The 24799-nt window shown below is 40.5% G+C and overlaps 1 protein-coding gene across 1 annotated transcript; it reads left to right on the forward strand.

Moving 5' to 3' along the window:
* Positions 1-21263: 21263 nt before the first annotated feature.
* LOC140359142 (trace amine-associated receptor 13c-like) lies at positions 21264-23086 on the forward strand. The gene is made up of 2 exons (XM_072444009.1): positions 21264-21399; positions 22288-23086. The coding sequence occupies exons 1-2, from the start codon at positions 21347-21349 to the stop codon at positions 23084-23086; spliced, it is 852 nt and encodes a 283-aa protein (XP_072300110.1). The 5' UTR covers positions 21264-21346.
* Positions 23087-24799: the final 1713 nt, after the last annotated feature.

Raw genomic sequence — 24799 nt, forward strand, 5'->3', positions numbered from 1 at the left:
CTAATAAAATCACAAACAAAAGAGAAGAGTGCAAAGAAAAAATCCTTTCAGTCATATGCGCAGCTAAACAAAACTGTTTTTAGCTTAGATTTGAACATTGTCAGAGTTGAAGCCTGTCTCACATCTTCAGGAAGAATGTTCCAGATTTTAGCTGCATAAAACTGAAACGCAGATTCCCCATGTTTTGTCCTGACTCTGGGCACCAGCAGGAGGCCGGTCCCTGAGGTCCTCAGAGTCCGAGATGGTTCATATGGCACTAACATATCCAAGATGTACTTTGGTGCTAGGCCATGGAGAGACTTGTACACAAGCAGAGCTGCTTTAAAGTCTATTCTCTGAGCCACAGGGAGCCAGTGCAGAGACCTGAGAAAAGGACTAATGTGCTCATACTTCCTGGTTCTGGTCAGGACCCGAGCAGCAGCGTTCTGGATGTACTGCAGCTGTTTTACAGCTTGTTTGGAGAGACCAGTGAGCAGGCCGTTACAGTAGTCTAATCTACTGGAGACAAACGCGTGGATAAGTCTCTCTAAATCTGGTTTTGACAGTATATTTTTGATTTTGGCAATGTTTTTTAGATGGTAAAAAGCTGCTGATGTTATTGATTTGACGTGGCTATTAAAGTTCAAGTCTGAGTCCATTATTACCCCCAGATTTCTAATTTGGTTTGTAGGTTTTAGAGCGAGACTCTGGAGGTGACCGCTAACACTTTCTCTTTGTTTCTGTGGGCCAAAAACGATTATTTCAGTCTTGTCTGAGTTCAGCTGGAGAAAGTTGTTTTGCATCCACACACTGATCTGTTGGATGCAGTGACAGAGTGAATCTACTGGTCCATAGTCACCTGCCGACGGTGAAACATAGATCTGAGTGTCGTCTGCATAATTGTGATAGGACACATTTTCACTGCGTATCAACTGACCCAACGGCAGCATGTAGAGGTTGAACAGAAGGGGACCCAGGACTGACCCTTGGGGCACTCCACAGGTCAGGGTCATGTGGTCTGAGACACAGCTACCAATTTCAACAAAGTACTTCCTGTCTTCCAGATAGGACCTTAACCAGTTTAGGGCAGTGCTAGTGATGCCCACCCAGTCCTCTAGTCTCTGTAAGAGGATCCCATGATCGACAGTGTCAAAAGCAGCACTCAGATCTAACAGAATTAAGACTGAGGCTTTGCCCGTGTCAGTGTTCAGGCGGATGTCATTTGTCACCTTGACAAGAGCAGTCTCAGTGCTGTGATGAGGTCTAAAACCTGACTGAAAAACATCAAATGAGTTGTTTATTAAGAGGAAATCTGTGAGCTGTTGGTAAACAACCTTTTCAAGGACTTTGCCCCAAAATGGTAGATTAGAGATGGGCTCAGTACTGCGGCATCAAGACTGCTCTTCTTTAGGAGAGGCTTTAAGACCGCAGTTTTCAAAGACATTGGGAATGTTCCAGATTGAAGCGACATATTAACTATGTGAATGAATGGTGCTAACAAACTGTTCAGCACAGACTTTAGAAATCTGGTGGGTAACACATCAAGGCAGCATGTAGATGAACTCAGACTGGTGATGATCTCATGGACAGTTTTGTCAGTTACTGGTGCAAAGTGAGTTAGCTCTAAGTGTCTTGGTGGTTTTAGGGTAATTTTTTGCATTATGGGATTTATAGCATTTTTAATGCCCTGAACTTTGTCATTAAAGAATAATGCAAACTCATTACACTTGGATGTGGAAATGAGTTCTAACGGCAGCTGAGCTGGAGGGTTTGTTAATCTGTTTACTGTGGCAAACAGGACACGCGAGTTGTTACTGCAGCTTCCTATTATTTCAGAAAAATATCTTTCCCTAGTTCTACATAAGATTAGGTTGTACATGTTCAGCTTTTCTTTGTAAATCTGTATCCACCTGCGATATGAAATTTCCCCATGTGGGACAATAAAAGAATATCTTATCTTATCTTATCTCTTTTCAATTTCGCCTCATGCAATTTGTAATATTAAGTATTGCAATATATTGTGGCAAAAAGCACCACTACACAATTAGTTATAGGTGCGCACATTGAATGTTGATAGTACAAATTAATGGGCCTATAACCATTGTATAATATGTTAGAACACATGGTTTGTTAGAAAATACATACAGAGTGTTACGTGTACTCTTCTCCTTTGATGTACTTGCATGAGCTGCGTCTGCAAAGCATAAAAGGAAAATTATTTTTACAGATAACATTTACGAGACTTTAGTGCCTCTATCACACAGCCATTTGGACAGTCTGGTAGCTACTTTCCCATAACTGCGGATCCTATGACTGGGACAAGTGATAACAAAACCTAAAGACGAAACCATGCTATTGCCATGTGACAGAGCTGCCCTGTCAACCCCGGCACCGAGGGCCGTGCGCTACCGTAAATATGTTGCTTAGAGCCCAGGTAGGGTTACTATAACTGCATGAATGTTGAACCGGCCTGGAAATGCACGCATGTCATTAACCATGCACATTTACCTTTCCACTTGCCCTTTCAATCCGTATTTTAAAATTCTCCAATTATGTGAGACAGGGTGCGCACTTCTCGTCTTGCCGACAGCCTACTCCTCGCTCTTGTCCACTTCCGCATCTCTCTTTTTTTGCAAATGTATTTCGGTTGGATTATGTAATACACATGGGAGGGGCATGAAATTAAAAAAGCGGGGCCATTTTAACTGCCGGTCAGTTGGTGCTTAGTTGCAGAGCAGGCAACACCTGGAGAACAAACGATGCTGGAGTTTGTGACCATCCTTTATTTTTTTCTTTCTTCTGGGAAAGTTTGGGATAAAATAAACCACCAAAACTGAATTTTATTCATGGCCATTGTGTTTTTGTTGTGGGCTCGCAACATGCTGTTCATTCAAATATTACTGTACTTGTAGGAAATAACGTGGCAAGCTTCTGTCTAAAATCAGGAAGGAATTAATGGCACAAAACATTTTATATTTTTTTATATATATATATATATATATATATACACACACACACACACACACACACACACACACACACACACACACACACACACACACACACACACACACACACACACACACATACACACATACACACATACATACATACATACATACATACATACATACATACATACATACATACACACACACACACACACACTTGTGAAATGACAAGTGATAACATCGAACGACAAGTGACAACGACAAGTGACGAAGACGATGACTGAAAAACAGCATGTGATGACGATGACTATGTCCTAAAATGTACACAGCGTTCACGTGAGGTGGGATGGATTATCTTGGTAAGTGCAACACTGATTTAGACAGATTTGTGAACGATATTTGATAGAAATGGGTCTTTTGTGTACATAGGAAATGTTTTACATCTTTGAGTTTAGAAAATGGGAGCAAAAACATAAGTGTTGTATTTTATAATTGTTTAGTGTATTTCAGTTTTAGAGTAATAATTACAGTTGGATGGGGCCTTCTCCTCCTTATACCCAAGTGGTGGGAGAGCAGTTACAGCTTTTGCCTCCCAAGAACGATTTCATGGGTTCAATTCTTGAGCCAGACCAACATCACATGACGAGTGCAGCTAGCGCCCGCACCAGCTGACAAGTCAGTGTTAAATGATTGAATCAAAACAGTAGCATGTTAGCTCCGAACAACAACAAAGTTTGCACTCACCAGGTCCACTTAAAGGCGGTATGGACGATTTTTCTGCGATTTGAGAATGCAGGCAGAAGTCCGCATGCGCACTCCCCCGTGCGGACTGATACAACACACACGTGCTTTTTTTTATTAGCGCAACAGAGCGCATCACATCTCTCGTCTCCTGTAGATTTCTGTCCACTTCTGCGTCAGCTCGAACTGTCTTTCTCCGTCTTCATTTTGTCCCGCACACTGAGGGAACTATATTATGATAGATCCATGCGCTTAGGCACGCGGAAACGTGGGGACGAACCTGACGCGGCTGCAGGTGAGCGGTAGGTGCGTTTTATGATTGATACGTGGCAGGACTAATGATTTATCCACGCCACGAGGAAATATGATAAAAAATTTGCTGAAAAAAATCGTCCATACCACCTTTAAGTATAATCAGTCAAATAAACACACGTGCGGTTATACACAGAGCGTTACCGCGATTCTGGAGCCCAGACACTAGACTTCCTGTTAGAGACACGGCTTAGGGTGAAGAGGGACCCAGATCAACTCCCAAAGTGAAACCCTAATCCTTACATTTTTTTTCCTCTAACTACATAGTAAAAGAGGGCTAGAGAGGAATGAACTAACATTGTTATTGATCGGCATCAGGATAATTTGTTACTGAAATAAATGGGAAAATCATTTGTTTTTATTTGCGTTTATCTTTTTTTCTCCTCGTCTCCTAACTACATTTAGTAAAAGCTAGGAGATGCCATCTCCTTTTATTGTTTACAAAGGCACGCAGAACAAGTATGCGGGTCCTGAGCTACACATTGGATGTCACACATTTAGTGAAACCAGAGGTCACACTGATTCCACTCCACCAATTCATCTTCTGACATCATGTCATCTTCCTTGGAGCAAAACCACAAACAGTTTGAACAACATTTTCCATATCCTTCTTCATCGAACTTCTTTCTTCAGCAGTTGGCCACTCTTCTTTTTTTGGTAGCGTAAAATCTACTTTGAGTTTCAATTTTTTTGTTTGAAGAGAAGTTATCCTTTTTCTGATCAGTCATCACCAGGTAGGGTTACTACATGACCTTCCATGGTAACGAGAGCAGCTTTGATGAGTTTACTACAGCTTTGCACAGCATTGAGGTGATGATTGAACAGTGTCTAAAATAATTTTCAACGCACAATATCATTCAACGCTGCTTTCTTGGCTATATCAAGGTCATGTGCTACTCCTGGTTTGTGGATGATTCTAGACAGGTACTGCTGATCATTGATACATGTATTAGGTCAACTGGTACCTTTTTGCATGTTTACAAGCTAATGAATGAATAAGATAGTTAAGATAAGGACAAGAAAGCACGCGTAGGCAAGTGTCACACTTATGAAATTTTAGTTTACAATTACAGGAATCTTTTTCTTTTTTCACAATATAATATGTGTCTGACCGTGGATAAAGCAGGTACATGTCTACCCGGAGACATTTTGAGTTATTCACAGATTCTGAAAGTGTGAATTCAAAGCTTTCATGATGTCTCACTCATGTAGATCTGATAATATTTGAGTAAGTTGTGGTCATTTGAATGTAAACAACTCTCAAAACCTTTCACTGAGAAAACGGGGCTCAAAGTTTCTCACCTGAGTGAGCCCAGAGTCACAGGGGGGCTCATTTGCATCTCATTGAGATAAGCCCTCCCCCCTGTCACACTGACACCACCTCCCCCTACAGCTGTCACTCAAGACTCAAGAGGAGTGTTGTTATTGATGGTAACTGGACTTGAATCAGAATTAGAAGTTACTATATTAAAATTGAAATACTTGGATTACAAAAGGCCCTGAATAGAATCAAAGAATCAGAATGAGAATAGGGTTCATTGCATTTGTCGATAAACATAATTCACAGGTGATTCAGTGCAACACAAACAACAAAAGATAAGATAAGATAGCCTTTAATGTTACAACGCAGTAGATACAGGGGGAAAGTTTAAAAAACACTCTTAATAGAAGAACTCTTATAAACAGATGCCAGGGCCAGGTATCCACCTGGGTCCATGGCTTTGAATATATGAGATAATAGATATGATATTTACACCACCAGAGTCTAATTACATCAGAGATCACATCCTCATCCTCTTCTTCGTCTGTGCACTCTTCTGTGCTGTGACTCTCGGCGCTGGGCATGTGATGTCTTTTGCCTCGTCAGTACAGAAAGGCCTGATTTTTTTCATGCAGATAGGTCTGCCTGTCAAAGTTCAGTCCAGGTGGGACCAGGACATGGAGATTGTCAACCGGAGGCAGAACAGCTGAATTGCGTAGTAGCTGAAAGACCACAGGTTCTGCTTCACAGTGACTTTTCGCAAGCACCACACCTGGTCTCTTGGCATCAAAGCTGTAAACAAATAACAGGACATTTAAGAAATGGCTAACTATTTCACATAAAACACTCATTAACTATTTTTTTTTTTTAACACAATGTGAGAGTTTCAATATAAATACCTGAAGTGCTGCTCTTGATCTTTGGAAGCCGTCTGAAGAAGGGACTCAGATGCTTCTGCCAGTCGAAGTTCTTGACAAACACTTTGCCATCCGCCGTTCCAACAAGCTGTGGGATACTGAGGTGAGACTCAGGAGAGCTGTTTTCCACTACCTGATGACAAGGGCGACACTGTAAAAAAAATGAGAACAGAAGAAACATATCTTAAGCAGAGAGCAGCACTGAAGTTTTGCCAGGCTAATGTTTACACATTACAGTAGTCAAATAATATAAACTAACCTCAGCGATGTCTTCCAAAGTGTCAACCCTGGTCTTCATGTATGCTCGCTTGATAAGTCCAAAGCCGCAATGCACTTGCTTCTGGACCACTTCAGATTTTCTTTCATCTGGGACATTTGCACTTCGTATCAGCTGCTCGTTGTTGCTCTGACACTGCCAACAGAGATCTGTGCGTGGCCTGCAGCTTCTGATGTGTGGGAGAAGCTGTTTCCACAGTGATCTGAAGCTTGATGTACAAACTGCAGGCTCACCTAAAAACAGATGTTGCTTATGGTTAATTATACTCTAATCATTAAAACATGAAAATCACCAAAATAATGTTTTACTTACCAAGCTCCTTAGCAGACTTCACGTAGAGACGCCAAACTGAGGCCTTAGTCACATGGGTTGGGAGCAACTTCACATGCCCCCGAGTGCTCTTTATTGAAGACGTGCCTGGAAGCAGTGTTATTTATGAAGCAGATAACAGTTCACATTGTGACGTTAACAGTGTATTTAAGATGCAAAACGCGGAGATATTGGGACATCTGCCCTCGGCTAGCGGGGCTAGCTAGCTCACTTGAGATAACACGGCTCGTAAAAGCAAAACACTTGCAGAACAGCACACCAAAACATGAACATACACTCGAGTTTAAAACCGGCGCACATTAAAGTGATTAAAAGCGGGGGTTTTAGTCACAAAGCTTACCTGGTTCAGCCGTCCTGTTGTCTCTCCCAACACCATGCACGGAGAGACACACAGGAAGCTGATAATGGCCAGGCAAGCACGTGATTGGTTCGAGTGATGCAGTGCGTGCGTGACGTGCAACGTACGTAAGCCACGTGACCAGAAGTGGTATCGGGAGTTGTAGTTTTTTTCTCTTCCCACGCAGAAACATAACCCGATAACATAGCAAAGTTTAGCTTACAACTTAGCTCCGAATAGCTGCGTTTAGCTCCGGGCTGTGGGGCCAACAGCCGGTTTAGCACCACAAAACACACACAAAGCACGACCCACACAACCCACGGGCCAACCCACGCCGAAAAATAACCCGATAACATAGCAAAGTTTAGCTTACAACTTAGCTCCGAATAGCTGCGTTTAGCTCCGGGTTGTGTGGGTCGTGCTTTGTGTCTGTTTTATGGTGCTAAACCGGCTGTTTAGCACCATAAAACAGACACAAAGCATGACCCACACAACCCACGGGCCAACCCACGCCGAAAAATAACCCGATAACATGGTGATAACAGCAAGTAATCACATTAAGCCCGTATTGCAGAGTGCACTGAAGCAACATGTTAGCTTAGCATTAGCGCCACCGGAGCAGACAAGTAAGATTCTGAAGTGATCACGAGACTGCCTTAAAACACAGCGTTAAAGCAATAATTTAGTAGTAAAGTAAAAGTGTACCTGAGTAAACAGTTCCGTTGCAATGTCCAGGAAATGTAAGCTCTGAAGACTGTGCTCTGCAGACGGTCTGGAGTAATGAGAGGAAAACACAGAGCACGCAGCTGCCATGCGGATCACAGCTGATTGGTGGAAAATGTAAACAATACGTTGACTAGAAAAAGGTGACGCCCCCCAGGAGAGCAGGAAAAAGACCCGAAAACTCCACATTTTTAACAGCTTAATGTATACGTTTAAGACAACCAATAGTGTTATCTGAAGCACACAGGGGCTTATTCATAACTTCAACTAGCACATTCTGCAAAAAAATGAAAATCACAAATTTGGGGAAAAAAAAGTAAAATGCTGTTTTTCTCAGTTTCCCCGAGGCCGACATGGTCCGGAAATTTGCCCGTTCTGCCACATATGTTTCTTGAGTGGTAGAAGATGGTACACTCCAGACTTTTCCATCAGTGATTACACTGATTTTACTCACAAGTTCAATGCCAGGTTGATGTCTTTTCCTGGTTTGTTTGATTTTTATTAGTAACCTTGCCCTTCTCAAGTTTGATGAATCGTTCATCGGCTTTGTCATTTGCTATTTGGAGCAAATTGTAGCAGATTTTCTCTCTCCTTTTTATATTGCACATTTGTATATGATAAATATTAGGCTATTAATGAAAGCCTACATTGTGTTTCTATAGCCTAAATATGGATAAACAAAAATAAAAACCTGTTTAATACTGACAATTAAAATGATACTAAATTATACAATAATTTTGAGCTATAGGTAGATATTTGGCTTTGTCAATATATAGGCCTATATTATATGAGAAAAGTGAAACACAAATAAAAATAACAAATAATGTTTCCATTTATTTCAGTAACGAATTACCATGATGAATATCAATAACAATGTTAGTTCTGGGGTTTTGGCAGCATTCCTCTCTAGTCCTCTTTTACTATATGTAGTTAGGAGACGGGAGTCGATCTAGGGACCCTCTTCACCCTAAGCTGTGTCTCTAACTGCTGGGCCAACACATCAGACGATTTTTCGCCGAAACAGAAACTCTAGTGTCTGGGCTCCAGAATCGCGGTAACGCTATGTGTATAACCGCACGTAATAAACACACCACGCTCGATCACAGATACAGGCATCTGCAAAGTTGGCGGCATAACAGTGAATAAGTAGAATATCAGTATAATGTAACGTTTAGAGAGATAAACACCTACCTGCAGCCACTTAACAACATTGAGACCTACATATGCACAGACTTTGATGGTTTGGTCAATACAGGTGATTTTCAATGTTCCTGTTGATAATATTTGTGACAGAAACGCTGAAGAGTTTGATGCTGTCCTATAAACTTTGGGTCTTACTCAGCACGGGAGTGGCCCCACCCACAGCAGAGGGCACACTCTGGATCTTCTAATTACAAACGGGTGTTTCAAATGTCAATGTGGTCGAAGCTCCTCTGTCTGATCATTGTGATCAATGTCTCATGTTCTAATGTAAATAATTTGTTGAACTCTGTTACATCTAGTGTTTTGAATGTTATGGACACCATTGCCTATTATGGCTAAAATGATTAAAAATAAGCACAAGGCGCCATGGAAAAATTAGGATTTAGTCAGGGCTCCGAAAAGGGAGTTCCGCTGTGTAAAACGGAAATGGTGAAAGTCAATGTTTTCCAGTCAGGTTTTAAGCCGTCCTCAGACCGCGGCGTCAAATTCACGCCCGAAAGCAGAAGTTGGATGCCTGTACATTTGAAGACAGACGCCCCGGAAAAAAATACACTCCCGAGCAGACGCGCGTCCAGGGCGTCAGCGCACATGCGCAGTGGAGGAGTTGTGCTGTGTTGCTTTTCTCGTGGTGTAATGGAGTTTAATGTTGGACCATGGCTTTGGTTTATTAACTTTACAAAGTCCAAAAACAGAGGCGATGGGCAACGGGGCCTGTCTGGGACCCACATATACTTCAGAGGTGAGCAGAGTTTAGTCAATATCATTATTTGCGTCTAAAGATTTTATGCAGCACGTCACTGGAGCGTCATCTCTGATTGGCTGCTGCGCCCAGTCCAACCCAGAAAATTTGGACAAAGCTGGACATTTCTGCGTTGGACGCTTTGGATGCCTCGGACGCACGTCCAAAGCATCGAGAACGTCCGACGCCAAAACGCCCCCGACACGCCGCGCTCAACGCCGAAAACGCAGGAATCGCGCATTGACATAGACTTTGAATGTAAACTGGACGCTTTTGACACCCCGGTCTGAAGACGGCTGTAGACCTCATCACAGCACTGAGACTGCTCTGGTCAAGGTGAAATATAACATCCTCCTGAACACTGACACGGGCAAAGCCTCAGTCTTAATTCTGTTAGATCTGAGTGCTGCTTTTGACACTGTCGATCATGGGATCCTCTTACAGAGACTAGAGGACTGGGTGGGCATCACTGGCACTGCCCTAAATTAGTTAAAGGTCCAATATCGTGCAAAATCGACTTTTCAGAGCTTTTAACCTTCTTACAGTGCTATTTGTGCCTCATATGAGTGCCCAAAGTGTTTTTTGGATTGATTCTCGCAGTTTTTTAGCTACAGAACAGACTATATCCTTGAATCTGCACAGTGGCGGAGGTAGCCAAAACCGCGCGTCATCACAACAACCGCGCCTCACCATTCCATTTTGTTACTTCCGCTTGCTCGGAATACGGCAGGGGCAGATTTACGACAATTACTGCTGTAGTCCAAAACAAGAACTTTAAAGTTTAAAGCGATGGTCTTCACGGCAGCGTTTCTGTGCAATGCGCTTCAGTCAACGCAACTTTAAGGAACACTTTGAAGCAGCTCTGGTAAGTGCCTGAACTATTCTCAGTATTTTATTATTTGTCGTTCGCATTCCAATAATTCTAAACAAATGTTGTGTGTGGGCTTTGAGCTAGTGGCTAATGCTAACCTCCGTTTTTTTCTAATAAATAAAAAGTAAACGTCAATCTTTTGTATGAAATACAGTTCCTCATTGATGTATCGAATAACAGGCCTGTAGGGCCATATCGTGGTACAGTGAACCCTCGTTTATCGCGGGGGTTACGTTCCAAGAAGAACCCGCGGGAGTCGAAATCCGCGAAGTAGAAACCTTTATTTTTGTAGTTATTATACAATGAAATCCTCCATAAAACATTGAAGCTCACGCGCGCCGCTCTCACCGGCGTGTCCCGCAGCTCGCATGCGCGCTCTCACCGGACTCGCAAACTTCAATTTGGCAAGTGGTTTTACGTACGTGTGCATATTAATCCATAACGTTATTGACACACAGGTAGAGAAGACACGGAGAGACTGTTTAGCCAATCAGAATGCAGAACACAATGCATGATGAAAATCCGCAAACACCAGTTTTCCAGTGAAAAATCTGTAAACACGACAGAAATTACTGTGTAATGTCTCTAAAACAGTGGGCTCTTGTGCTGCTCTGTCGTGAGATGTTTGTTTGTATAAATACAACGATATTTTGTTTAAGTAATGTATCACGTAGAATATATTATGAATATGATTAATTACTAATAAAATGATATATATGCTTGTCAGATAAAATAAAATCTGCATAGTCTGAGGATAAAATACGATAAAATACTCCTTTATTGTCCAAATTTTGGTGTTACAACGCAGTAGATACAGGGGGAAAGGACAGATAACTTATAGGAAGTATATAATAATAATATATATATAATAGAAAAAACACTCTTCAAGAACTCTTATGAACAAAAACAAAAACTCCTGTAAACAGGTCTTCTCATATCTTAATAGGGAATGGAGGAAATAAAATAAAAATAAAGATAAAAAAATAATAAAAGTAGCTGGCATAAGACAAATAATACTAATAATAATGGTAAAGTAAACACTCTTATTTACATCAGTCCAGAGGAGTCCACAACCTTAAAATAGGAGATGAGCTTCTTTTCTGTATCTACCATCATTGGCCACAAATAAGTACAATGTTAATGTTTATAACTCATAATGTATATAATTCAGTTGAAAATAGAGGGTATTGTTCAGTAATAAAAGAGATGACTATGTTCAGAAATAAAGGAGATGACTGTGTTCAGTAATAAAGGAGATGACTGTGGCTCCTACAGTTAAAGATCAGATTTGTCCAGACTGATAATGGATGATTCTAATTCTGAAACAGACAGAAATATCTTACACCAGCAGTAGAATCTCCATGAGCCCGAGATGTCCACAGCCCTGAGCCCTTGACTGAGATGAACCATCTGACCACAAGCTTCAGTCACAGGTTTCACCATATAATACAGGATGTATTTTATACACCTTACTGTGTATATTTTCACAGTATACCAAGAAGTAAGACCGTTTCTTTGATCTTTTCCCACAGTGAAATTCAAGGAGACAACTTGGCTTGTTACACTGAGTCACGTAAGACATTTCCCCTTTTTCAAGTCCTGAAAACATGTCAACTCTTTTGTAGTTAAAAAAAAAAAAAAAAAAGATTATATATATATATATATATATATAGCCATTATTTATATATATATATATATATATATATATATATATATATATATATATATATATATATATATATATATATATATATATATATATATATATATATATATATATATATATATATATATATATATATATATATATATATATATATATATATATATATATATATATATATATATATATATAATGAAGATTTGAAATAGGTCTGTAGTTTACCAATAGGTCGGGATCTAGATTAGGCTTTTTCAGAAGAGGTTTAATGACTGCATGTTTGAAGGACTGTGGAACATAGCCACTTTGGAGTGAAGTATTTATTATATTAAGAATAGAGTCTATAATTAGGGGGAGAATGTCTTTGAGGAGTCTGCTTGGAATGGGGTCTAGGACACAAGTTGAGCTTTTAGAGGACATAATGGCTGAAGTTATCTCTGCTTGATCAACAGCTGTGAACCTTTCTAAGTTTACAGGCGGATTTATATGGGACGTTAGATTTACAGCTTGGGCTAGTTCAGGGCTAATAGCGGGGGTAATTTATCTTTTATCTTTATCTAATTTATCTCTGATTGTTTTTATTTTATTGTTAAAAAATAGGAGGAAATCATCAGAGCTAAGTGTAGCTGGGATTGAGGGCTCTACTGCACTGTGACAGTTTGTTAGCCTAGCTACAGTGCTGAAAAGGAATTTAGTGTTACTTTTGTTGACTTCTATTAGATTTGAATAATATCTGGTTTGGGCCTTACGCAGAGCCTGCTTATAGGACAGCAGGCAACTTTTCCATGCTTTTAGGGATTCTTCGGTGTGAGAGCGACGAAATAATCCCTCTAACTTTCTAACTCTTTGTTTATGTGAACGCAGTTCTTGGTTGTACCAGGAGGCGCGCTTTGGCCTAATGACCTTCTGTTTTAACGGCGCGACAACGTCAAGAGCAGACTTCAGAGAATTCATGGTCAAGTCGACAAATTGATCACTTATACTGGGACTAAAACTATTCTCAGCAGGATCACATGACATGTCACTGAATATTGGCTCTATTATTTCTTTGAATTTTGAGATAGATTTTTCAGATATTGTCCTTTTCATTATAACTTTATTTTGTGGGACTGGATGTTCTTTAAGAATAAACTGAAAGGTAATTAGGAAATGATCTGACAATATAGGGTTTTGATGGAGGACAATGAGGTCACTAATCTCTGTTCCATACGTTAGGACAAGATCCAGAGTGTTCTTGTGAGTGTGAGTCGGTTTATTTACATTCTGAGTGAAACCAATGCTGTCTAACAAGGCGCTGAAGGCATTACTGAGAGCGTCATCACTCATGTTCACGTGGATATTAAAGTCTCCAGCTATAACTATTTTATCCCAGGCTAACACTAAGTTTGATATAAAGCCAGAAAACTCTGTTAAAAACTCTGAGTAGGGACCAGGAGATCGGTAGATAACTGTGAACAAAACTCCTTTTTGGTTTTTCATATTTGGACATGTGATTGACAGCATACGGCTTTCAAATGAGTGAAATGCATTGTTAGTTTTAGGGCTCATGAGTAGGCTTGAGTGTGAGATCACTGCCACACCACCACCTCGGCCTGTGCTCCTGGCGGTCTGAAAGTTAACATGGGTGGGTGGGGTGGACTCATTTAGTCTGACGTAGTCGTCTTGTTGAAGCCACGTTTCAGTTAGAGCTAGAAGATCTATGTTATAGTCACTAATTAATTCATTAACTAAGAGCGATTTGGAGGAAATTGCTCTAATGTTTAGCAGTCCACATTTTACGTGTTTATTCATTTGTATATTTGTGTCATTTGTGATTGTTATTTTCCTTAAGTTATTTGGTCTGACGCCTGAAATATTTTTTCTGAGATGTGACTTTTTGGCATTATTTGTACAAGGGACACGAGGGACACACACAGTCTCTATCTGTCTTGAATCTGAACACTTCACATGTAACAGAACGGGCGAGAGTTCAGCGACAGAGGAGCGTCTTAAACTGCTGCTCTGCACCTGGGGCTCATCCCTAGATGGTCACTTAACACGACTAAGACTATCGGTCAAATTCCGAACTAATAGGGATGTACCCTCCGAAGTCGAATGGATGCCATCCCTGCGTATGAGCCCGGGCTTTCCCCAAAACGCACTCCAGTTATCAATAAAGACAACGTTGTTTTGAGGGCACCATCTGGATAACCAGTTGTTGAATGCTGAAAGACGGCTGTACAATTCAGCATTGATCCGATTGGGCAGGGGACCAGAAAATATTACAGTGTCCGACATCGACTTCGCTAGGTCACACACCGCGGCTACTTGAACTTTGAGCACCTCTGATTGTCTCCGCCGGGCGTCGTTACCGCCTGCGTGAACCACGACTCGCCGGAAACGGGTCCTACTCTGCTTTAAGATCCTAAGGTTTCCTTCGATGTCACCCATTCTGGCCCCCGGATAACACCTAACGCTAGCAGCTGGCAGCTTCACGTCTCTAACAATAGAACTCCCGATTACAAGAGTTTCTCTCGTGTGTTCAGCGGGCGTGTGATCGCTGAGGGGAGAAAACCTATTATAGACGTGAAGCTCACGGCGCTCTGAGGTTCGGCGTTTAGCGCCTTGTCCCCTCCGAACTGTCACAAATTGGTCCCTATTCTGTTCCTGGTCTAGTCCCGGCTGCACAGGAGACGCTGAGGGGCTGAGCTCGGCCTTACTGCTACTGCTAATGCTAATGCTACGCCCTGGAGCGCGGTCCGGTAGCCCTCGCGCTAAAACCGAACTATAACTGGACTTTAGCTCCTCTAAACAGCGGATCCGTGCTTCTAACTCCGTAACCCTGGCCTCCAAAACTACCACTACACTGCACTTCACGCACCTATCATCAGAGAAGGAGCCAGGGTTCTGACTCGACATGACAGCTCAAACCGGTAAAGGTAGATCCAGCCATGACGCAAGCGGCTAGGCTACGCTAGGCTAGTTCAGGCTGGAGCTAGAGAGTGAGGAGGGCTTTTAATCCACGAAATACTGAAAAGCGAGCGGCTTGAGGCTCCGGATTGTTTGCGGAGAAATCAAACGCTCACTTTTGTGTATATGATGCGTAAATAGTGTGTATAATTCGTGGATTAATCGGTAAAAGGCTCTAAGAACGAACAGCTCTGAAAACGCGACACACTCACCGGAAATGACATCATCGGAACAGTTTCCGGTGACGTCAGTTTTCCGAAAAGCAGAAGGTAACATAACCTTCTGCTTTTCCAGCATAAATAACAATAACAAATACATCAACTGTACCAAGAATTAAAAACTCTTGAACTCACACTGTGGCTTAGTTCATGTCCTGTTGAGGAGGTGGAGTATGACGGGGTGTCCTGGACTCAAACGCACGTTTGTAACGTGTTGTGGAGCTCATGATGAAGGTCCAGACGGATACAAACATCTCAGGACAGAGCACAGACCAGCACACTGTCAACAAGAAGAGCCCACTGTCTGTAGAAACTCACGCAGATTTAGAGACAGAGGGTTTCTGTCGTGTTTACAGTCTTTGTAACATATTCATTATCATTAACTTTCACAATCACGTGATGGAAATACCACGATATGACCCCACAGGCCTGTTATTCCTGAACTGTATTTCATACAAAAGTTTGACGTTTACTTTTTATTTAATAGAAAAAAATGGAGGTTAGCATTAGCCACTAGCTCAAAGCCCACACACAACATTTACTTAGAATTACTGGAATGCGAACGACAAATAATAAAATACTGAGAATAGTTCAGGCACTTACCAGAGCTGCTTCAAAGTGTTCCTTAAAGTTGCGTTGACTGAAGCCCATTGCACAGAAACGCTGCCGTGAAGACCATCGCTTTAAACTTTAAAGTTCTTGTTTTGGACTACAGCAGTAATTGTCGTAAATCTGCCCCTGCCGTATTCCGAGCAACCGGAAGTAACAAAAATTCACAGGATCAGACGCGAAAGCTCCGGACTGTTGAATGGTGCTGACGCGAATGGTCTGGACACATGAATGGTGTAGACGCGAATGGTCTGGACACATGAATGGTGTAGACGCGAATGGTCTGGACACATGAATGGTGTAGACGCGAATGGTCTGGACACATGAATGGTGTAGACGCGAATGGTCTGGTTACATGAATGGTGTAGACGCGAATGGTCTGGACACATGAATGGTGTAGATGCGAATGGTCTGGACACATGAATGGTGTAGACGCGAATGGTCTGGACACATGAATGGTGTAGACGCGAATGGTCTGGTTACATGAATGGTGTAGACGCGAATGGTCTGGTTACATGAATGGTGTAGACGCGAATGGTCTGGACACATGAATGGTGTAGACGCGAATGGTCTGGATACATGAATGGTGTAGACGCGAATGGTCTGGATACATGAATGGTGTAGACGCGAATGGTCTGGACACATGAATGGTGTAGACGCGAATGGTCTGGACACATGAATGGTGTAAACACGAATATTAATTGATAAAAACAATTACATTTGATTGTGATTACATGATTAGTACATCAGAATTAACTAAGTCAAACGATTCACAACATTATTAACACATTTACTTTCAATGATTGCGGTTTTACACCACACAACGTGCAATTGAATTTTTGTTACTTTAACCCCTCATACTTGGGTACTTTCTTTCGCATTGCACCTTTCTGGGCCTCAGACAGTTGGCTCACCTCTCTCCGTGCTGTCTTGATTTTAGCCTGCAACCTTCTTTTCCATGGTGGGTATTTCATCTCATGGTTGCTCTTCCGATAGTCTCAAGCATCACATATACAACTCAGCAGCAGTGATCCTTGAGCTAGCTTGCTCTAGTAACTTACATACATCCAACCAACTGATCCAAATAGAAATATGTGACTGACCGTGGATAAACCAGTCACAAGTCTCCCCAGAGACATTTTGAGTTATTCACAGATTCTGAAAGTTATGCAATCATGTCTAACTCATGCACATCAGATAATATTTGAGTAAGTTGTGGTCAATTGAATGTATACGACTCTCAAAACCTTTCACTGAGAAAACGGGGCTCAAAGTTTTTCAAATGTGAGTCACAGGGGGGCTCATTTGCATCTCATTGAGATAAGCCCCTCCCCCTGTCACACTGACGGATTGATGTAGTGTTATTTTCATTAGGACTTGAACTGGACTTGAATCAGGATTAGAAGTTACTATATTAAAATGGAATACTAGGATTACAAAAGGCCCTGAATAGCATCAAAGAATCAGAATCAGAATAGGGTTTATTGCCATTTGTCGATAAACAGAATTCACAGGTGATTCAGTACGTAATAAAAATGTATTAATCCAAGAATGTGAAAGTTATTTTCACGTTAACAAATCACATCTCTACCATCCAGAAGTCGGAGTTGAATTTAAATATTCACTTTTGATTCAGCACCGGGGGGATTAGCCAACTTTTGATTTCACGAAAACTAAACAAGATAAACCGGTTAAACAAAAGCTGGTTTAGCCACGAAAACTAACGGCCGAGCTCCGGGCTCCGCAAAGCACCATAAAACACACATAAAGCACGACCCACACAACCCACGGGTCAAGAAATACTACATAATTATATAGTTTGTACAGAACGCCAAAAAATCAGCCGATAACAAGGCGCTAGCTTAGCTTCCAACTTAGCCCGCGTCTAACACAGGAACAAACAACACCTGCTGAGCTAGTTTTCAATGTGCATATCATTTTAGCACGTATGCATGCAGGGATCTTGTGAGTGCTTACGCCAGGCACTTTCTTTTCGTGGATCTTTTTTCTTTTTCGTCTTTTTGTACTCTGTACTCCATCTTCAACACCACGGAGTATGACAGTGTTTTAAGTAGTCATGTGCTTCCAGCTGATTGGTCCAAAAATAACAACAATGGCTGCGTAGAAATAGGTGAGCTGGAAAAAGACCCGAAAACTACCCATTTTTAACAGCTTAAAGTATACTTTTAAGACAACCAATAGTGTTATCTGAAGCACAGAGGGGCTCATTCATAACTTCAACTTGCACATTCTGCAAAAAAACTAAAATCACACATTTGAAAAAAAAAATCTTATTTTGGCTTTATCTCAGTTTGGTTGGGACTGACTTGTGGCGGGAGCCACTGGGGCTCCTTTCTCTTCGCCCCATGCAAATCTGGGTCAACAGCCTACACTTAAATCCCGCATGGGCCGTTCACATAGTTATGAAATGTGTTCATGCAATATGGCATTTTCTTTGTTTTGCTTTACATTGAAGGTGTATATTTTAGGGTTTATTACCAAGTACCAAAAATGTAATTGTAACAATGTAGTGTCCTTATTATTATTTTATTTGAACTACAGTAGGTGGCGGTAAATGCACCTTTTCAGTTGGCTACCAACTGCCATTAAAAGTAACACACCAACAAAAACATTTCTGTTGTAATCGCACTTCCAGTCCAGCGGGAACTCCTCTCCTTTCGTTTAAATGGAGCACGTGGGAAAAGTCTCACTGCTAAATATGCTATAAAGTAGATTGATTTGCTGAAAATGTCCAAGGGTTACTTAAATGAGGAATACGGCCTCTGAACCGCTTGTCAGAGGAGCAACAGTCGCATCTTCAGACCTTGATCGTGGCTTGGTCAGGACTACCGTCACTGGATTTGATGGCAGAAATGCTCAGAACAAGTCTGGTAATGATCTACGGACTAACAAAACAGCACAAGATTCTCAGAGCCATGTCACAGATTGAGAAATTGAAAATTAAGTCTTTTTGACACTCAATAACATTAGTCCTGTTCTCAGGTCTCTGCACTGGCTTCAGACTCAGACAATAGAGTTTAAAGCAGCTCTACAAGTCTCTCCATGGCCTAGCACCAAATTACATCTCGGACATGTTAGTGCCATATGAACCATCTCAGACTTTGAGGACCTCAGGGACAGGCCTCCTGATGGTGCCAGAGTCAGGACTAAACATGGGGAATCTGTGTTTCAGTGACGTACTTTGGCAATGTTCAAATCTAGGCTAAAAACTGTTTTTTTTAGCTATGCATATGACTGAACCGATTGTCTTTACACTCTTCGCTTTTGTGTCTTATCTGTTTTTTTATTCCTGTTATGTCTTTGGGATTTTAATGCACTTTTTCATGTTGTGTGAAGCACCTTGAAATGCCCTGTACTCTACAAATAAACTTACATTGCTGTGCCTCGTGTGAATGAAGCTAAATGTTTTTGTTTTTGACGATGGAACAATGTCATGGTTAAAGGCGGTATGGCCGATTTTTCGGCGATTTGAGAACGCAGGCGGAAGTGCGTATGCGCACTTCCCCTTGCGGACTGATACAACACACACGTGCGTTTGTTTATTAGCGCAACGGAGCGCATCGCATCTCTCGTCTCCCGTAGATTTCTGTCCACTTCTGCGTCAACTCGAACTGTCTTTCTCCGTCTTCATTTTGCCCCGTACACTGCGGGAACTATATTATGATAGATCCATGCGCTTAGGCACGCGAAAACGTGGGGACGAGCATGACGCGGCTGCAGGTGAGCGATAGGTGCGTTTTATGATTGATACGTGGCAGGACAAATGATTTATCCACGCCACGAGGAAATATGATACAAAATTGCTGAAAAAAATCGTCCATACCACCTTTAACATGGTTAAAAGCTCAAAAACCTAAATTTAGCATAATGTGCACTTTAACACATTTACACAGCCTGTGGGTTGTCTTGCCCAATAACACGCTGTTCACAATGCAGTCATTGAACCACTGACCATGTGAAAGAGGACGAAAGTATTGGGTGTTGGTGTAGCAAATGCTCCGTAATGGAAGTCCATTATTTAATTATTCAATTCCCTGCAGGGATAAGGGTTGAGTGAAAACAGGAATTTTCTAAGCACTCCAACCTTCATATTGAAGTGGCCTAATTGGTATGCAGATATTGACTAAAATAGTTATCTACATCTATACCAGTCCAACCACAGGAAAAGAGCCATTAGCAGACAATAATAAAAAAAAAAAAGTTTAGTAATTACCGCTCTGTTGCGGTGCCCCTGTGCCGTAGTCCGCGCTGTTGCCCTGCGCGCGTGTTCGATGAGCTCTAGATCCACTCGTCGTGATGTGAGCACTTTTCGACCGTCACGCAAAATATCTTCACCGCTGCCTGTCGCCACGGCCATGGCAGCCAGTCTGCACGCTCACCAAATATGAGCATCTGCGCAGGTTGCTCACCAAATATGAGCATCTGCGCAGGTTGCTCAACAAATATGAGCATCTGCGCAGGTTGCATCTGCAAACATGGATGCAACCATTGGTAAAACAAAACCTATCAAAAGTGCAGCAATTTTCATATCATTCAATCCCCCAGATTATTTTTACCCTCAGCTTTTGGATTCTCTCTCACAATTTGACATTCTCGAAACGTACGGCCAGTAAATATGCAATAAAATGTTTAATGTCGTTTTTTTTTTCATTTTGAAATTCAGGTCGGTCGGGTTACCGGAAACACAATATTTTTTTTTGGCCTACCAACACAAAGACACATTTTTTCTTTATAAGAATTTATTGGCCCAATGGCTTCATCAGACAGGAAAGGTAAGCTTGAAATGGGGGATGAGATAGAAGGAGGACATGCAGTGAATTGTCGGAGTCAGAATTTGAACTCGTAGCACGACACGTATATTTTGACTTATAGTCTTAATGACCTTGAGTTTAGTAATGTAATATCCAAAGTATGACATCATTATTATTATTGTTGTTATCATGAAAATGTTACCACTGCCTCTAGTGCCACACGACTATTTGGACCAACTGTACCACATTATTTATCTAACAAAACGTAAACTTCATTGTACTTGTAATCATGTAATGGTTATTGACATATGCTGACGTCATTCTATGGAGATCAGCTGTTGATATATCTGAAGGAGAAAAGGGGTGTTTCTTCTCTGAGGATGGACACTGATGAGACAGAGCTGTGCTTTCCACATCTCCACAACAGCTCCTGTAGGAGGAGTAAGACAGACCAAACTGAAAATCATATTTCCAGTGTGTTGCTTGGCTTTGCATCAATGCTCACTAGCATTCTCAATCTTTTTGCTATCATTGCCATTACACATTTCAGGTAATGATTCATTTGTGTTTCGTGAAAACGTGTTTGTAATATACATGATTGGATCATTATTACGTTTCCTGTTCATTGCTAGAATTTGTTGCAAAACAACATCTGCATTATTAGACCTCATCCCTGTCAGGATCTTATGTGGTGTTTGGTGTAGGACTATTATATATGATTGATCCACAATATATATATATATATATATATATATATATATATATATATATATATATATATATATATATATATATATATATATATATATATATTTTTTTTTTTTTTTTAAGAATCAACATAGAACACATAAAATTACAGAACACAGCTTGACCAAAGAGCCAATACAAACTGACCAATCAATCAAAATAAACTAAATCATGACACATTCAATATAAAGCAAAAGTCCCCTTTTGTCCAAAGTCTGTCAAATGTGTCAATTTTGAAATGTAGTCCGAAAGTGTCCAGATGACTACAACTGAATATTTTTCTACTCGTAGTATATAATTTACTATATTAATTATAAGATAAGATAATAAGATAAGATTACCTTTTATTTGTCCCACAATGGGGACATTTCAGTGGTATTAGTGGTAAGTAATTTTATAAAATGTGTTCTTATTTCAGGTGAAGTGCAATAAATTGTATTCCATTTGCATATGATATAAAATACATACTTTTTATTTATCATCATACATATATTAAACTCAAGTGTCAATTTGTACAATTGCCAAAAAAGTTACAACAATATCACAGAAAATACTTTCTACCTTAGTAACAATTCACACTGGTCTCATTTCATGTGTTAATAGTTTAGTTATTTGTATATGTAGCTTTTTGTATACAGAATTAGTTAAAAAAAAATGAATACAAAATATTATAATTCCTCTCTCTTTACAGAAAGCTCCACACCTTGACTAACTTTATGCTCCTATCCTTGGCTGTGTCAGACTTCTTTGTTGGCCTCGTGGTGTTACCAGTCGAGGGCGTCTCATGGAAAATTTGCTGGACTTTGGGTGACCTGACGTGTGTGATGTTTTACATACTAACAATGACATTATTTATTGCTTCAGTCGGAAACATAGTTCTTATTTCAGTGGATCGCTATGTGGCAATTTGTCAACCTATGCACTACCAAAGAAGAATTACTAAAAATACGGTGCGCATTGGTATAGCTGTATGCTGGTTTTATTCGTTTATTTACTCTGTTTTATTTTTTTTGGAGTATGTAAAAGATCCTGGCAAATATAAATCTTGTGAAGGAAAATGTGCGGTTCACTACTCCATAGAAGTTGATACAATATTTGGTTTTGTTGTTCCGTTTTGCATTATTATTATCCTTTACACTAGAGTTGTGATAGTAGCTATTTCTCAGGCCCGAGCCATGCGTTCTCATGTTAGAGCTCTGACTTTTAAGATGAGCAAAAGATCTGAGATAAAAGCTGTAAGAAACCTGGGGATCATTGTGCTTGTGTACCTTGCGTGTTACTGTCCATATTATTGTGTTGGGTTTTCTGGAACTTACATCACAATACTAGGTACGCCTCTTGTTGTCATTACATATTTACTAATTTATCTCAACTCGTGTCTGAATCCTTTAATGTACATATTGCTGTATCCCTGGTTTAGAAAAGCCTTTAAACTCATAGTCACACTTCAGATAATGAAACCTGGTTCATCTGATCTAAATATAATTTAACTAAAAACATGTCATTTACCTTATCTGACTATTTGGGTTATCACAGACAATGCATCTCTGTTTATTTTCTTCAACATATTATGTCAAGTTAAAAAACAAAATAAAATTGGTTTGAAATATCTTATTGAGCTGTTTCTTGGTCAATTTTTTCCTTCTTGTGTACTCATAGTTTAAGTGGTCCCTGGTTTTAAATTAACAGTTCATTTGACCCTTAAGCTTCCTAAGCAGAACATTTGAAGCATTGCTGCTTTGAATTTAACTACATAATGTATACACTGTAAGTATAATGCAATATTATGAATCAGAAATTATTTGTTCATGTGTACTAAAAAGGTGTTTAGTTAACAATGTTGGGTCACGTTACTTTAAACCCTTGTATGGTGTTCATTGTTTTGTTACTCAGCTGGTGTTCCGGGTCTGTTGGACTCGCTGTATTTTGGGGGTTTTAATTAAACCCAATAAAACAATTTTATGGTAAAATACTCAACAGATGTTTACTTTGTCCCAATTAGAAGCAATATAAACATCAAATATGTTAAATATTTGCCCTCTAACGTCCTCACACATTTATGAATTAAAGTGCTACTTGTTTTTTTTTTTGTGAAATCAAGGACATCAATTATACCCAAGATAAGAGTGGACAAAATTAAACTAATTAAACTAATTTACAAATTAATCAATGTTTTTCATGACGATAAACTTTTATTTATTTGAATTTCAATGAACTTCATTAGTAATCAGGTAATTTGAATAGCAAAACACAGTTTACACGACGCAAGCTGTACACATGCAGTGACCATGTCACTCTAGAGCAGTCCTTCTCAAATGGTGGGGCGCGACCCCGGTGCGATGCTAGGGGGGGCGCTTCTGACCCCGGGACCTTGCTTTTTTTGCCACATTGAAATAATAGTAGAAAAAGCTTCAGTTGTAGTCATCTGGACTCAGTTTGAACAAATAGACGTTTCGACTCTCATCCAAGAGTCATTGTCAATAAAATAATTTAGATCGAGAACTCCGATATTAATACTGTTCTGTGGTAAGACCCGCCCATTGGGAGGAGCCTTCCTGAAGTAGAAAGAGTTGTTTGTTTCAGCAGAAACTCCCCCCTTGCATCTACCGAGCTAGCCTATTCAGAATTTTAATGGGCTATTAGAATCCTCTTTGTCTTTGTGAGACCCTGGCTCAACCACCCTGAGTACCTGATTAGCATCTAAATGTCCTGGTCCTGGTCCTCTACCTTTCCAGGGGTTCAGTATACCATTATAGATACCAGGAAGATTGAATCTTAGCCCTCCATTTCTGTTTAAAGAAGGTCTTTCTTTTTTAACAAAAATAGCTTCCTTGACTCCTCTTTCAAACCATCTTTTCTCCTGCTTAAAACCTTCACCTCACCGTCTTCAAACGAGTGATTAGAGGCTTCAAGATGGAGATGCACGGCGCTCTGAGGTCCTGAACTTGTATTTCTTCTGTGCTGATAAAGCCTCTTGTGTAGAGGCTGTTTTGTCTCACCTATGTACCGTTCTTTACAGCTTTCTTCACTCCATTGGATCGAATAAACTACATTGCTCTGTTTTTGAGTCGGCAACTTGTCCTTAGGATGAACCAGTTTTTGTCTTAAAGTGTTTCCTGGTTTAAAATAAACAGGGACTTCGTGTTGTCTAAAAATTCTCTGCAGTTTTTCCGACAGGCCAGACACATAAGGGATAGAAACAC

The sequence above is a fragment of the Eucyclogobius newberryi genome, unplaced genomic scaffold (assembly GCF_026437365.1).
Source record: "Eucyclogobius newberryi isolate DKJ021-1_F unplaced genomic scaffold, fEucNew1.0.hap1 SCAF_14, whole genome shotgun sequence".
NCBI classification, from domain to species: Eukaryota; Metazoa; Chordata; class Actinopteri; order Gobiiformes; family Gobiidae; genus Eucyclogobius; species Eucyclogobius newberryi.

What these genes read in the sequence shown, in the direction of transcription:
- LOC140359142 (XM_072444009.1), top strand. Translation starts at nt 21,347, where the DNA reads ATGCTCACTAGCATTCTCAATCTTTTTGCTATCATTGCCATTACACAT. An exon ending in ATTGCCATTACACATTTCAG is followed by an intron (nt 21,400 to 22,287) that starts GTAATGATTCAT and finishes CTCTCTTTACAG; the next exon opens with AAAGCTCCACACCTTGACTA.